A 13,846-nucleotide genomic window follows, 5' to 3' on the forward strand; every position below is an offset into this window, starting at 1 on the left:
ACAGAACCTGTTGTTTAATGGTAGACTGCCCTTCCATTGGCTTCGTAAAACTGAGCATTAAGACTGGCAGGTTTCTGCTAAATCTGTCTCATCCCTCTGAATATCTCTGCGCCAAATCATGGTCGTTATTCATGCTTTTATCAGCTGTCTCTGCAGCAAGAGGGCACTTCATCCCCTTTCAGCTTTACGATTCACTTGTCAGACAATTAGGGGGATTTGTCTCTGAGAGCTAAATAATCTAATTATACTTGCCTTGCAGGAGTAGTGGGATCAAGATTCTGCCCGTTTTGTTGATATGTTCTATTGTTTATTGGGAGTCAACCTAGGCTTGGAGTGAGGAAATAGAAACTCCATTTCCACCACGTGTTTCTCGTGAAACAAGTCAGAGTGATATCTGCAGAGTAATGTAAGCGGAACAAGGTTGACTGCCACCGTCTAGAAATTAGATTTATGGTAATCAGCACACTGGAGGAGGATAGAGGGAAATTGAAACGCTACTCTTCAGGAGTGTCTCTGAACCACCAGGCTAAAGATACAAAGGCAAAAGGGAATATGCTACTCTTTTTGCTGATGCTGAAAACATTCTGCAGCAGCCAAAAATTCAAGATATACAGGGTCAGAGAGAAAATGCAGAACTTCACTTGTCTTTGCAGCCTGGTGATTATGACACTGCTGAGAGGAGGTCATTATGGGCCTTCTGGTTAATGCTGCATGTCACTTTTTATTGCAAACATTATTGACAAAATGATAGAGTTAGGTAAATAGAGAGAGAGACTTCATGCTGGGAGATGTCAGGGAGTGCTGGCAGGGTTGAGGATCCTGCTCTTGGATTTGGAGTATCTAAAATCCCCAAAAGCGCTTCAAGTTCTAAGTCTTGTTTTGTACCTGTGTCCCAAAGAGGTGAGATCTGCTTGTTTCTTGGGAGTATTGAGCCTGATAGGTAGGAATTAACTGGGTAAAAGACTAAATAGTGTCAAAGCTGGGGTTTTATATTAGTCTTTTGCAGCATAGATCAATGTGTCTGGAAGGGCTTGGAGAACATTTTTTTCTGAAATGCAATTGACCTTCTGCTATAAAGAAAGAACAGAGGAGGAGGAAGAATTACGTTGCAATCTTCAGTTCAACCCAATTAAAGTGTTTTTTGCTCCCATGTTTCCTGTTTTAGAAGTGAAGGAGATTTTGATAAATTTTGCTGGGCCTTCAACTGGAGGAGAGACCAAATTACTGTAGTAACTAGTCCCTGAGAAGAAAAATCTTATGTCATGGAGATGTGTGTTGGATCAGCAAGAATTTAAGTTGGGCTTGCTTGGTTCTCGTAGCCTCTAGTAAATTTGGTAGATGTTTGACCTGTATGTGAGTATGAGTGATGTAAAACAGGGGGAGAGTCAGAAGGAAAGTTTTTGGAGGACATGTGTCTGTCTCTCATTTCTCTTTTCTTGTCAGAAAGACTGGTAACTGTGATTTGAGATTTTTGCTATACTTGAGGTTTTTATCCTGTTAAAGCAGAACCTTCAGACTTCACAGCTAGTAGTGATTCAATGCCTGTTAAAGTGAGGAAAATTTATCTTGCATGTTTCCTAATGAACAAATGAGTACTATATTAAGTTTCATGGATATATTTTTCAGAAAATGGTAACAAGTGGTTTCCATGCAAACGCATGGGTCAGTATAGACCAATTGTAAACATAAATATATCATCATAAAAAAAGAAATCTCCTTTAGTACCATTTCCTAGGAAAAGTAAAATATATTGTCAGTCCACCTGAAACCAGATTTACATGGCTTATCCTTTTTTTTTTTCTTTTTTTTTTCCCTGTCTGTGATGCTTGTGTCATCCCTATAAATCCTTGGGTGCAGTCACTTTACAATTAAAGAATACCACTTCCACTTGTCTTCTTCTCTCTCTGTCCCGCAACAAATTCAGGTGTCCCTCCTCACTAGAGTGGGTTCCGTGCAACCCTTGTTTAAATTGTTTGAATGATGAATTTCTATATCCTCCTACTAGATAGAAACATTCTTTCCTCTCCTCATTGTGGAATTCTGGGACAACTTTGCTGGTTCTGCAGTAAATTTTCTTTGGATCTTATAGGTCACTGTGATCTTTCAGCGCTGCTATGTGCTACACCTAGTTTTGCACAGCCCTTCATTTAATCAGGAGACCTGTCAGGAGTCCAGTTTGCTCAGGCTATTTCTGTATGTGCAAAAGGAGTAATTTCTTCAGCCACCTTGCTTCCCAGGCTTTTTACCTTCTCTGCTGAACAAATTGCAACTGGTGCAAAGACTGCTTTCTGACCTTTCCTGTAGGTTTCAACAAAAGAACAGCCTTGTTTGGCTGATATGCTCTCTTCTGTTCCCAAGGAGTCAGCTGGTTCCCCATGCTGATTTATCACCTGCATAGGCATTCTTTCTGAATGAGCAAATGAATGAATGTTTTCAACCATTGCACTTGCATCTGCTGCTATAGATGAAGGAATTATATTGCAGCATGCACTTCCCACTGGTATACACAAGTTTCTTCCTCTTTGCCCATGATTCTTTTGCTGTGATTTTTAGCTTGTTAAATTTTAGCTTGTTCTGGGTTTACCTGGCTTTTGTTTTTCATGGCATTAGATCAATGGTTCATGAATGATAAAGCAATTACAAATGCTTTCTTTTAATTAATTGTTCTTGAAAAACAATTCCATCTCTAAAGGAAAAAAACCCGACCTTCTCTAAATTACAGTTTTTGGATATTCCTTTAGTAAGAATTCCTTTCTGAGTTAAATAGCAGTGCAGTTTAGAGTATGTGCTCTCATAATTTTCCACACCTGTTTATAGAATCACAGAATCATTAAGGTTGGCAGAGACCTCCAAGATCATCAAGTCCGACTGTCAACCCAACACCTCCATGGACACTAAACCATGTCTTAAAATGCCACACCAATACGTTTTTTGAACGCCTCCAGTGCTGGTGACTCCACCACCTCCCTGGGCAGCCTGTTCCAGTGTTTGACCAAAGCATTGGAAACATTATGAAGCAGAACTATGAATAAAGATTTGATCATGAATGAGCATGTACTGAGATGTGCAGCTATGTTGAACTGCCCTATTTGCCTCTGAACCAAAAGCTGTCTTCCTGGTCTTGCTTTCGTCTTGAAGGCATTCTGTGCTTTCATCTGTGTGAATGCCTGGTAGCTTCAGATTCTTCATTGGATTTCTTCCAATATAATTTTCACTGCTTTCCAGCTTGATCTCTGAGTCAGTTTTTCATTGTCATCCTCCTTGACTTTCAGCTTCTTCAGCACAGACAGGTCTTGCTTTTTTCTTAGTTTTGCCATCTCCTGATTGCAGGAGTCAGTCGTCTCCTGTTTTTCTGTACTTCCCTAATCACTGCTTCTATAAACTTCTCATCTCTTGTTCCCACTTCAGCAAAGAAGTTGGGAGGTTCTATAGGGTTTTGTTGTTGATCTCTTTTCCCCAGCAGTTCACAAACTCTGTACTGTAAGTAGAGTTGCAAGCTCATTGTCAGTTCTTTCTGCTGCCACCTGCAAGTTAAGTTGCAAATGGAAAATTTTGGGTATTGCAATTCATAATTTGTCTTGCTTGTCAACACAAATCTGATTACTATCTTGTGCACAACTCTCAAGACTACCTCTCTTTCAGAGGCGCTCTTTCTGCCATCCCTGAGTGTGTATTTCACTCCTTTTCATAGATGAATTTTGGCACAACTAATGTACAAAATGGCTAACATGGAGCTCTTCATATTCTTCATAGACCTTGAAATTTTTTCAACTGCTTAAAGTGCAGAACTCCTATTGCTTCTCATATTGACTAGTGTTTTCCTTATGGTCCATAAGAGGTCTTCAGTGCCCTGAAGACTAAATCTTAGCTCTTGTCTCTTAGCTTTTACTATAAGGTCACTGAAATATGGAGGAGGTTTTGTGTTGTTTATGCATACCTTACCAGAAAGAATGTTGAACTAGAGCTAGGGCTTTTAAGTACTCATATTTATATAAACAAGTAATAACTACACTTGTGTCCTCAACTACACATGGCTGGGATTTCAAAGCTAGGCAGCTTTCTTGACAGGGAGAAAAGCTGAGTGAGAGAGCGAGTGGCATGCACATAGTAATTGGTGAAGAGACATAAAGATAAATATCACCAATTTTGTTTTGTTGAGGGCAGATAATGTTTGTTTACTGTTCTTTCAGCTTACCTGTCTGAGGCTGATTATTGCTTATTGTAGTACTTGTCTGTAAATCAGTTATTTTTGCTAAAAAAAAAAGGGAACCATTTAAAGAGATGTTGTCAACTTAAAAATCACACTCAGTCTAGAATGACAGAACTCAAGGGTTCCCACCCACCCCTCACTCTTCTTTCAGTTTTACTTTTGGTATTGAATAGCACATTTCCTTAAGTAATTTCATCACATACTCAGTTCACTAATGAAACTGCTGTGAGTCTTCCCTGAAACTGTGTTAAGGAGTTCTTGTTTAAAAATACTGTAAACATTTTTAAAGGGAAAATTCAAGGATCACATTTTTATGAATTCTTTATCATTTTAATAAAAAGCTGACAAAACCCCCACAGACAAACCTAAGTGTAGTTTAATTTGCCTCTGTTTCTCTACTGACCTTTTTCTACTCCTATATTTTGTATTTCCATTACGATTTTTTATGTTGTCCAACTTCTAACTGAACCTGCAAGTTTTAAAGGAGAATAATTATTTTTTTTCAGAGTGTTGGGAAGAAATTACCTCCAGCCACAGCAACTCAGGAGCCAACAAAAATCGAAGTGGACAGCAGAACAAAAAGTAGGTTTCATAGTTTTTCTTCTTTGCACTTTGTGCTATTAAGCCTCTTAAAACCAAGCTGAACACTTTTCTCTAGTTCTGGCTAAAAGTGTGTCCTGTGTATGTGAAAAGCGAGGATGCATATAGATATATATAGGGTAAACATTGAGTACATACACAGAATGCATTGTTTCACAGAATTCTGGGAAATTTTTTTTGCTCTGATAATCCTACCTCAAGTTTTCTGCCAGCAAAAATCAAATTAAATTATGTGATCAGCTTTCAGCCTTGAGGATATTTTGGAATTAATCAGAGTTGAGTGAGATCCAACTTGAGGCTGTAACTTGTAGGTAGGTCATAGAAAAATATCTCTGGTTATGAGTGCCTTTGCTTTTTTCCTCTTCTTTTTGCTTTCTTTATGTAGCAGAAATAATCTGTGTGGGTGGTATAGTTTGTATGGGAAATGAAGAGTGTCCAAGAACTTCAGTTCTGTTTTTGTCATTTCCATGCTTAGTAAACAAAAAGCAGTAGTTAAATTTTTTAGACAGTTCTCAATGGTGTTCTAGCGAGGTATAGGTAACTAGCTTACCATATAACTTCTGTAAATATTCCCCATCTTTTGATTTTATTTTTATAAATTTACAACTAAATGCTATGCATTATGGTAGAATAAAAATAGAAGAAGGAAGAGAACATAGCCATACCTTAGAAAATAAATTGAGTGTAATATAATGCATTGAGTTTTTAAGTTTTGCACAGTCCTCCTCCCCTGATGTGTTTATCCTTTTAGATAATAAGCAGATATCATTTTATCTCAAAACTGAAACAGATGCAGACATAGAAAGGCAAGCATCTGGAGAAGCAGAACTGGGGCTGTCTGAGAGAAGTGTGTGGTTATGACCTGGTTTACCACATGTTTCCAGCTTAGAGTTGCAGAAGCAGCTTAAAACAGCTTTTAGCGAGTTACTGTCCATTAGCTGCACCACACTAATTGACTTGCTGCATCCTCTTATCTTGCTCCCCTTGTGACACCAGGCTGTTAATGACAAGGACTGCAAGAACTCAATTGCCCTGAGGAAATGAGATCTTGAAATACCAAAAAAATGAGCGAACTGGTACTGTAGAGCAGGGCTCCTGAACCAATATGTCTTGGAATTACCTTTCCCAGCCTGCAGCTTGAGCAGGTTAGCTGACCCGAGTGTGGGCTTCATCAGAAGGGGTGATGCCATGGCCTTTCTCACCTGCAGCACTAACCCTTGTGTGGTAAGCCAGGCTGGAAGACAGCTGCCACTTTCCACATCAGCTCATACTTCTGACAGCTGAAACTGCTCACAAAATCACATCCCAGAGTACTGGGGATTTATACTTTTACCACTTATAAATTATGTGGATACCTTCTGAACAATGGTTAGAAACTGTACCTTCTACAGTGGCACATTGAGCTGTGGTTGGCACAGAGGCACTTCTCCAACACTTTTGGGCTCTGCTTGGTTCTTCTTTCATCTTTTTGTAATTTCCCTGGGATGTGCCTTTTTGGTCAGAAAATCCCTCTTCTTCGGTTGTCTATTTTCACCATGTTTGTGTGCAAACATCATTCAACATCCCTTTTGCCAGAACTGGTGACAAGGGTGGGCTACTTGTTTGTACAGTATCTTTGCATGTTCTATTAATTTTATCTAAACTTTATTATTTAGGACATTTTATCTTTCCTGAAATCTCTGCAGCCTTAGAATTTTTGGCATCACTGTTCTTGCTTGGGAAAGAGAGACACATGTATAGGAAAGTCTGATAGAATGTAATTATATGTAATTGTCTAGTCTCAAATGGCATCACAGGAGATAATTTTCAATCAGTCAAAGTTTTTCATTTAAATTGAAAAAACCTTTAGTGAAAGCCTAACATACTTGGGTCACCTATTTTTATATAGGTGGAAGTATAGTTTTTTCATAATACAGTTAACATCTGGTAGTCAGAGATGAGGAGTATGATCAGAGTCTGGCATAGGACTGTGATCTATCTAGTATTTTTCATTTCTCCAAAATTTAATTTTTGTTTGCTTCTAAAAGCCTACCACAAACAAGCTTGAAAGTGTTGAATCCAGGGAAGTTTGCGGTCTCAGAAGACTGATGCATGTCCTGATTGCAGTGTTCAGCATAAAAGTATCATTCTACCTTGGACTTCAGCTGCTTTCATTTTCGTCTGGGATGGCATGGTCCCAGTCTTCATTGGAGTCTTTAATTGCTGAACAAAGCAGACACTGCTCCATTCTCCAAAGAAGCAGCAAGAAACAGAGGATCCATCGATTCAGTTCAGTATGGAGGGGGGTCTTTTGGATATGTAATTTAGATTCTCTTGAGATTGCTGCTGGAGATGTATGCTGCAAGCAAGAGAAAGATTATGTTGGTAGAGGAGTAATACAGTTTTTCATCTTCCACCTGTTTCTTTCCATGACTGATGCTGTTATTCCTTAGTGTCAACTGGATAAAAACCACAGTTTCACTGTGAAAGAGCCTGCTGAGAACGGAAATGGGGAGCAGTAGCATCTTCCTTCTCTGCCTACAGGGGCTTCAGCATGGAGAGATGATTATTGACTCTTCCCACATCTTTATTTGAGTCTGCTTTTTTCCTATAGCTTTTCTGATGCGATAGGGCGGTGATTTGCAGCAAGGCACTTGATGTGCTTACCATTTGCTCTTAGTGCATGCAAGATGGCCTAAGTTCTGCAATGAGATGAGCTGGTCAGAGGAAGAGACAGAGTAGTATGTTCTATAGGTGCATCTCCCAACAATATGCTATGTGAATCTCCCTAAAAAGTGGCCTTAAGATTCAGGGAGATAAAACAGATGACTCTTCAGGGCCAAAGAGGACTTCTTGCTCAAAGGCCAAGCAGTAAAAGCACAAATCCCTGCACAGCTTGAGTGGTACCTTGTAAAACGTCATTAACCTTTCAGGAATGAAAGAACACATCTTTAAGGAGAGGGGAGAGTTGTTTGGTTTAGGTTTGTGGGTGCCTAGACTTATAGGGGAATTATTCTGCTGTTGAATTTCCTTCTCTCTTAGGTAGTTGGGATAGCACATGTATGCATGCGTGTTTATAATTCTGTCTCTGGGGTGAGATATATTGTATTTTCTATGAAGTAGCTTGCTTTTAGTTTAAGTGGCTTTCAATGAAAAGGCTATATGGTAGAAAATATATATACATTTTTACGTAGCTCTGTTGAGTTTTAAAATTCAGCAAAGCAAAAACATCCACAATGTCTGAGAGTGTTATTGCAAATTGCTGAGATTGCACATATGGAGTATAAATAAGCAGACAATAAAACAGCAAAGACAGTAAGTCACAGAATGCATGAACCATGGCACTTAATTTGATTAGTCCACTCACTGACTATTTACAATTTGTTTTAACCTATTGCATAATTGGAATACCAAAATCCTAGCAAGCAACTCATCTTTTTGCATGATGGTATAAGGTATAAGGAGAATCTGCGTTAATGGGGCCCTAATTAGCTGTGTTTCTATTTTTTGTTTAATGAGGAGGTGTTTTGACAGTATGCATCTTGTGAGGTTCTGTGAAAATATTTATTAGTGCAATCCATTAATGAGTCTTGAGCATAGCAATTAATAGTAAAACCAAATTCTGCTGAATGTAGTGTTCGGGGTTTTTTTTCATCTGTCTTTCGGTAACAATGATGTAATTTTTCAATAGATTTTGTACCATTTCAGAAACATTTTATGTGTGTGATAGTTAAAGAGAGGAAAGCTTAAGGAATACTACTTTAATGCTGTGTGTTTTCTTACTTACCATTAGTGTTTGTGTCCATATAGGTTGATATATGATTTAGACTTCTTCAAGGGGGAAATATTTAAGCCTAAAAAAATCAACTATACATGTTTATTATTTGTTTTAGTAAAATTAATAATAATAATAAACTTCTGAAAAGTTAGGAGAGTGAATCCAGCCCAGTGGTTAGGTTACCTGAGATGGTGGCAGTCTTGCCATGCAGTGGAATAGTCCTTGCCTAACAGCAAGAAAGCAGCAGCAGAGGTAAGAGGAGGTAATTGTGTCATTCTGGCCTAAGAGGAAAAGCAAATTCCAGAGTCACTGTCCCCTGTGAAGTTTCAGCTTCAAGGTATGTTTGTCTCTGGACCACTGCCTTGATAAATATCTAGTTCTTTGCTGCTCCTTTTCTTCTAACTTCTGAGGTGTGAGGGTGATGCTGGGAAGGGGAATTGCATGTCACCCTGGGCCTTTGGGATCTGTCAGAGAAGCTAACAGTGGCTTTGTTCTTCTTTACAAAGGACAGGACCAGGAGGGACGTGGACAGAGAAAATGTGTATTGTTGTGTTTTCATGGTACAGTTCAAAAATCACAAGGTGTAGCCAAGGGTACATCTTTTCAAATGAGGTTATACCTAGCCCAAGCCCTCTCGGTTCGGAATATGTAGGTGCAGAAGCTGAACATCATGCATTAGATCCAGCTTGTTTGAGTTGTAAAATCTGCTGTAGGTTTTATCTGCTCATTCCTTGGGCAGTGCCAGTTGCCTGTGGGAGGTTGTTCTCTTTTGCTTGGGGTGAGCTGTGAGATTGCATGGAGAGACTTTGTGGTCTGACAGTGTAAATTATTATTGAATTAATAAATGAGGACTAAAAAGTTCAATAATACCATATTTTCTCCTCTCTTACTGTTTCCAAGATGTCTGCCGTTGGGTTTATTAGAAGGTATATTTTTAAGATGTCTTCAGCTCAGAGGAAAAAAGAGAGGCTTCTGGAAGAGCCAGCTGTGATGTATAAACCCAGCCTTGGATGTCACATGTAAAAGTGAGATTTATCATCTACAGTTGAGGGATGCTTAATATTGATATCTTAGTTTGAAGCTTTAATTTGGCTTAAGACTGCTTACCAGACTAGTAATAGGATATATTATTTTGACCTTTAGGGTTTTGGTGGTTTTGTTTGTTTTTTTTTATTCTTGGGAAACCCCCAAGTTCAGCAGATTCCAGTGTGGTCTTTACAGTGCTGTATCTGAAATTAGTATTTCCTTTTATATTTTCGTACTTCCTATAGAAATTTAACTGGTAAAATTACGTGTTTCTACATGCTCTTGCAGTATTGTGCTCTGCTGAGTACGGGCAATGTTAGTACCTAAGTGGCATAGCCTATTAGATTTTTCTCTGCTTTCATTATTCCGATTTTAAAGGTTCATATTGTTATGAGTCCTGTTTGCTTTGCTTTTACTTACTTAAATCATGTTGGTCTACCATTCCCTTAGGAGAAGTTTGAAAGCTGACTTTGTCCAGTCACTTAGGTTGCTCCAAACCCATCTGTGTTGTTGAGAACTACCTCTGTTGCAGCATGATCCACAGTTAGGCAGAGAAATGTATTGATTTAGTGTATGTGAGTGTGAATTGCTCTCAAGGAGTCCAGGCATCTACTGTACATAAACCATGAATGTTTTCCACGGTTGTGCCTTCACCCTGTGTTCTCATGCCAGCCTTCAGAGCTCAGAATGGCCATGAGCCTCCCCCAGCTCCCACTTTTGCCTCTCACAAGATTGCCTTCTGGCTCTTTATGAACTTCATCAGCATTTGGCTGAGCTTAATCTGGTTTCTGGCTGTTTTCTCTAGTTTAATTCTTTTGTTACTCTGCTATCTGAATATTAGCAAAAGAAAAAAAAAGATAAGAGCTTCATGGGGAGGGCAGACAGGTCATGGGAGAACAGAGTTCTTGACATCAAGCCTAGAAGGTGAAGATGCATAGCCATTTGCTATGTGTGAAGACTGCGTTCTTTGGTTAAAGTCTTGCTGCTTGTGATGGCCACTTACTGCATGATTCACATTGACACATACTTTAAAAGGAAAAACTTTTTTTTAAAAATAAGAAGACCGTAAGCACTGACTTTCCTGATAATCAGCTGACTTTTTCAGATGCTGGAGCCACAGCCTTCTCTCTGCTCTTGTCTGTCAGGTCTTCATCTTGAAGGATGATTCAGTTTCATTTATTTCTTCACATAGCAAGGGGGAGCTGAGGGAGGATTGCCTGTTACAGAACTTAGGAGACTTGAGCCCCCTGGAGACACTTGCTGTTCAAAGCGTTCTTTAACCTGGGATTCATTCACGCCTTGGGCGAGAGCTGCACCACTGACATCCATTCAGAATAGTACCATTACTGTGATACAGTGGCTGTTCTTCTCTGTTGATGAGCTGTACGTTAGTCTTGACTTCCAAATCTAATCTTGAGATTATACAATGTATAGATTATATAGTGAATGGAGGAATAAATTACGTACTTGAGAATGGATACACAGGAATGATGGCCCTTGGGCTTGGGTGGTGTTTGCCTCCAAGAACCCAGCCTGACTTATTTTCTGTATCCCAAAAAAGAGTTGCTAAGCCTGTTTCCAGTATCCAGAGACTTCCGTGAGTATGCAATACGCAGCTCCTTTAGTACAGTGTTCTGTCTACATCATCTCTGTACTAATTCACTGAATCTGCAGATACTCTCAGAATAGGACTCCCCCTCCTCCCACCATGATTATTTAAGGGAGTGTACACACTGAAGTGTAAAAACGTGCTGCATCTCATGTTTCTCTTACATGCTGCTCTGCATCTACCTGAATCTAAATTCAGATACCAGACCCCACCCTGGGGGCTGCAGTCAGTAGCCTGCAGCTGGAGCTGTTTGAGATTCCCCAGGGTATTTGGGCTTGCCTCCAGCTGCCAGGTCAGAGGAACTTGGCTCTTCCATAGGTTGGGCATTGTATCTGCCAACTACGTGGGTCTTATGTACCCACAAGTGTCTGAAATGGCACTTAGTGTCTGGGCAGCTGAACTGATCCCCCAGTGGAGCCTCAAATACCCACGAGTGTGATAATGCAGGTTCTCTTTATAGTAAGTGTAAGGATGTAGATCCTGTTGTTTCAAATTAATTTGGACTTCTGTGGCCCGCAAGTACCTGTTTCTCTGCATCAAGTATGACAGTTGACTAGAGGCAGAGGTTACCAAAGCTGAGACATTTAAATGAGGTGAACACTTCTACAAAGTCACACGCTAAGGGTCCAGTAATTTCTGTACATGTTTCTTTGGTCTTTTTAAACCTGCTGCCTTGGAGTGTCACATACTTTTATACATTATTTAACAGCTGGAATACATATTCCCTTTTTATTTGTAAGGCACATTGACATACTTGTCTGTTGCACAGCAACATGTTGTAAGTAACTTCTTTTCATGACAACTGCTTTTTATGATTTCTGAGTAGAAGTGCTGGCACCTGTATTTTCCAGATGAAAGTTGAGTTGATGCCTTTATTTATATAGAGTAAAGGGAAAAAGGAAGGGGAAGCTTTAAACTAGTACTCGAAACTTATTTTATGCTGAGTGTACAGAAGGTTTAGTTATGGAATCATAGAATCACTTAGGTTGGAAAGGACCTTTAAGAATGAGTCCAACCGTAAACCTCTTCACTTGTTAATATATTATTTATTATTTTATCATCTTTATAGATGCAGAAAATTCTGCTTTCTTGCACACCAGGGGTTAGATAAGCTGTGTAAACCTACTGGGTCCTTTATGCTTCCAATTTGTGTGATCTGGTGGAAGGCCATACCAGTGGAACTATTGAAGCAAGTGTCAGATGTGGGCTTACTCTAGGGGAAAAGATTTGTGGCAGGCTGCCGTCTGGAGCAGTTTCACTTGAGATAATGGTTCTGGGGGATACAGAGCCAATTCCCTGGATGACGTGTGTGGGAATGCTCATCAGTGCAGTTTTCTAAATATTTCATACTGTTTATGAAAGCCTAAAATACAAAGAGAAAGGTGGCAAGAAGATGAACGAGATACTTGTGGAACATTTTAGGAAGATATTCACCCTTGCATAAACACTTGTTATAAAGTGATAATTTGTCACATTGAATGTTCTTCCTTTCAGCCAAGGAATATTGCAAAGTGATATTTCCATATGAAGCACAGAATGATGATGAACTCACAATCCGAGAAGGTGATGTCGTCACACTTATCAGTAAGGTAAAAGCAATATTTTTCTCCTATAAGCAGAGATCCAGTTTTTAAAATAGATATAATTCAATTGCTATTTGTGCCTTTGACAGTGTCCTTCCTAAAACAATGCTAGTTTGACAATGAAACATTATACAGACTTCAAAAAGCCCTACATCTCCCTTTCTCTTGTGCTTTAGAGCCTTACCTTGATAATGTTAAGAACAGCAGATGTGTTCTCTTGAGTTCACAAGTTTATACAATTAATTTTAATTTTGATTTGCTGAGAGATCTATGTAAATTGTAAATTGATCCCTCTAACAACATAAAAGCCTAAAGAATAAACTGTAAGCCTCAAGAAAGCAGCAGCTTTGGACATCTCTATTAGATGTGTGAGTTATCTTTCTTGTAGGAATTGTGAATGAAATTTTTGGGGTTAAATGGAGATAATGTACCTAAATTAGCTTAATGAACTAAACACTTATTTAAAACATAGTCACCCTTAACACTATGGTAAAGCAGAAAAACCTGATAAAACAGAAATTAAATCATTTTAGATCTGTGTTCTTTTCTTTAAAATTACTTGAAATTATTCAAGATTAGAAATGAAAAACCAGAGCCAGGGTTTATACTAATTCTCCAAAAACTATACAGTAAGATGGCGAGTGAACAGTTTGCTTTCTTTTAGAACTGTGCACCATGTTAAAAAGAATGGATTATAGTTCAGGTGTGCTTAATTTACTGCTCTTGTTTAAATACTTTATTTGTTTAAATGTTTTTGACTGCTGGATATAAATATTTGTGGAAAAAAGCTGCAAACAAGAAAAATCTATGGATTTTGCATTGTAATGATGTGCACAGTAGTACCACTGTTGTTTGTGCATATATGAAAGTAAAAGAGTTAATTCTGTAGATGATAAGTCTCACTAACTGTTACTTGACTGAGCAATTTGACGCCTGGGCAGAATAAAGCAAAACCTTGGGAAGTACATCTGGGCCAGTGTTTGCTATATACTAAGCCATTTGCAATCTGAAAGGACATCATGTTTGTCCTGAAGAATATACATGTAACTGGGGAAAAATAA

General features: G+C 38.8%; 1 protein-coding gene across 1 annotated transcript in view; it reads left to right on the forward strand.

The window, feature by feature from the left end:
* Positions 1-4,716: 4,716 nt before the first annotated feature.
* The window catches only part of SH3KBP1 (SH3-domain kinase binding protein 1), a gene marked incomplete at both ends in the record, with an annotated part of 55,213 nt that continues 46,083 nt past the window's right edge, over positions 4,717-13,846 (forward strand). Inside the window, 2 exons of the mRNA XM_010181418.1 lie at positions 4,717-4,792; positions 12,697-12,791. Of these exons, the coding sequence (XP_010179720.1) occupies positions 4,717-4,792; positions 12,697-12,791 (171 nt within the window). The remainder of the gene's footprint in view (positions 4,793-12,696; positions 12,792-13,846) is intronic.

Source organism: Mesitornis unicolor, unplaced genomic scaffold (assembly GCF_000695765.1).
Source record: "Mesitornis unicolor isolate BGI_N332 unplaced genomic scaffold, ASM69576v1 scaffold16713, whole genome shotgun sequence".
Lineage (NCBI taxonomy): Eukaryota > Metazoa > Chordata > Aves > Mesitornithiformes > Mesitornithidae > Mesitornis > Mesitornis unicolor.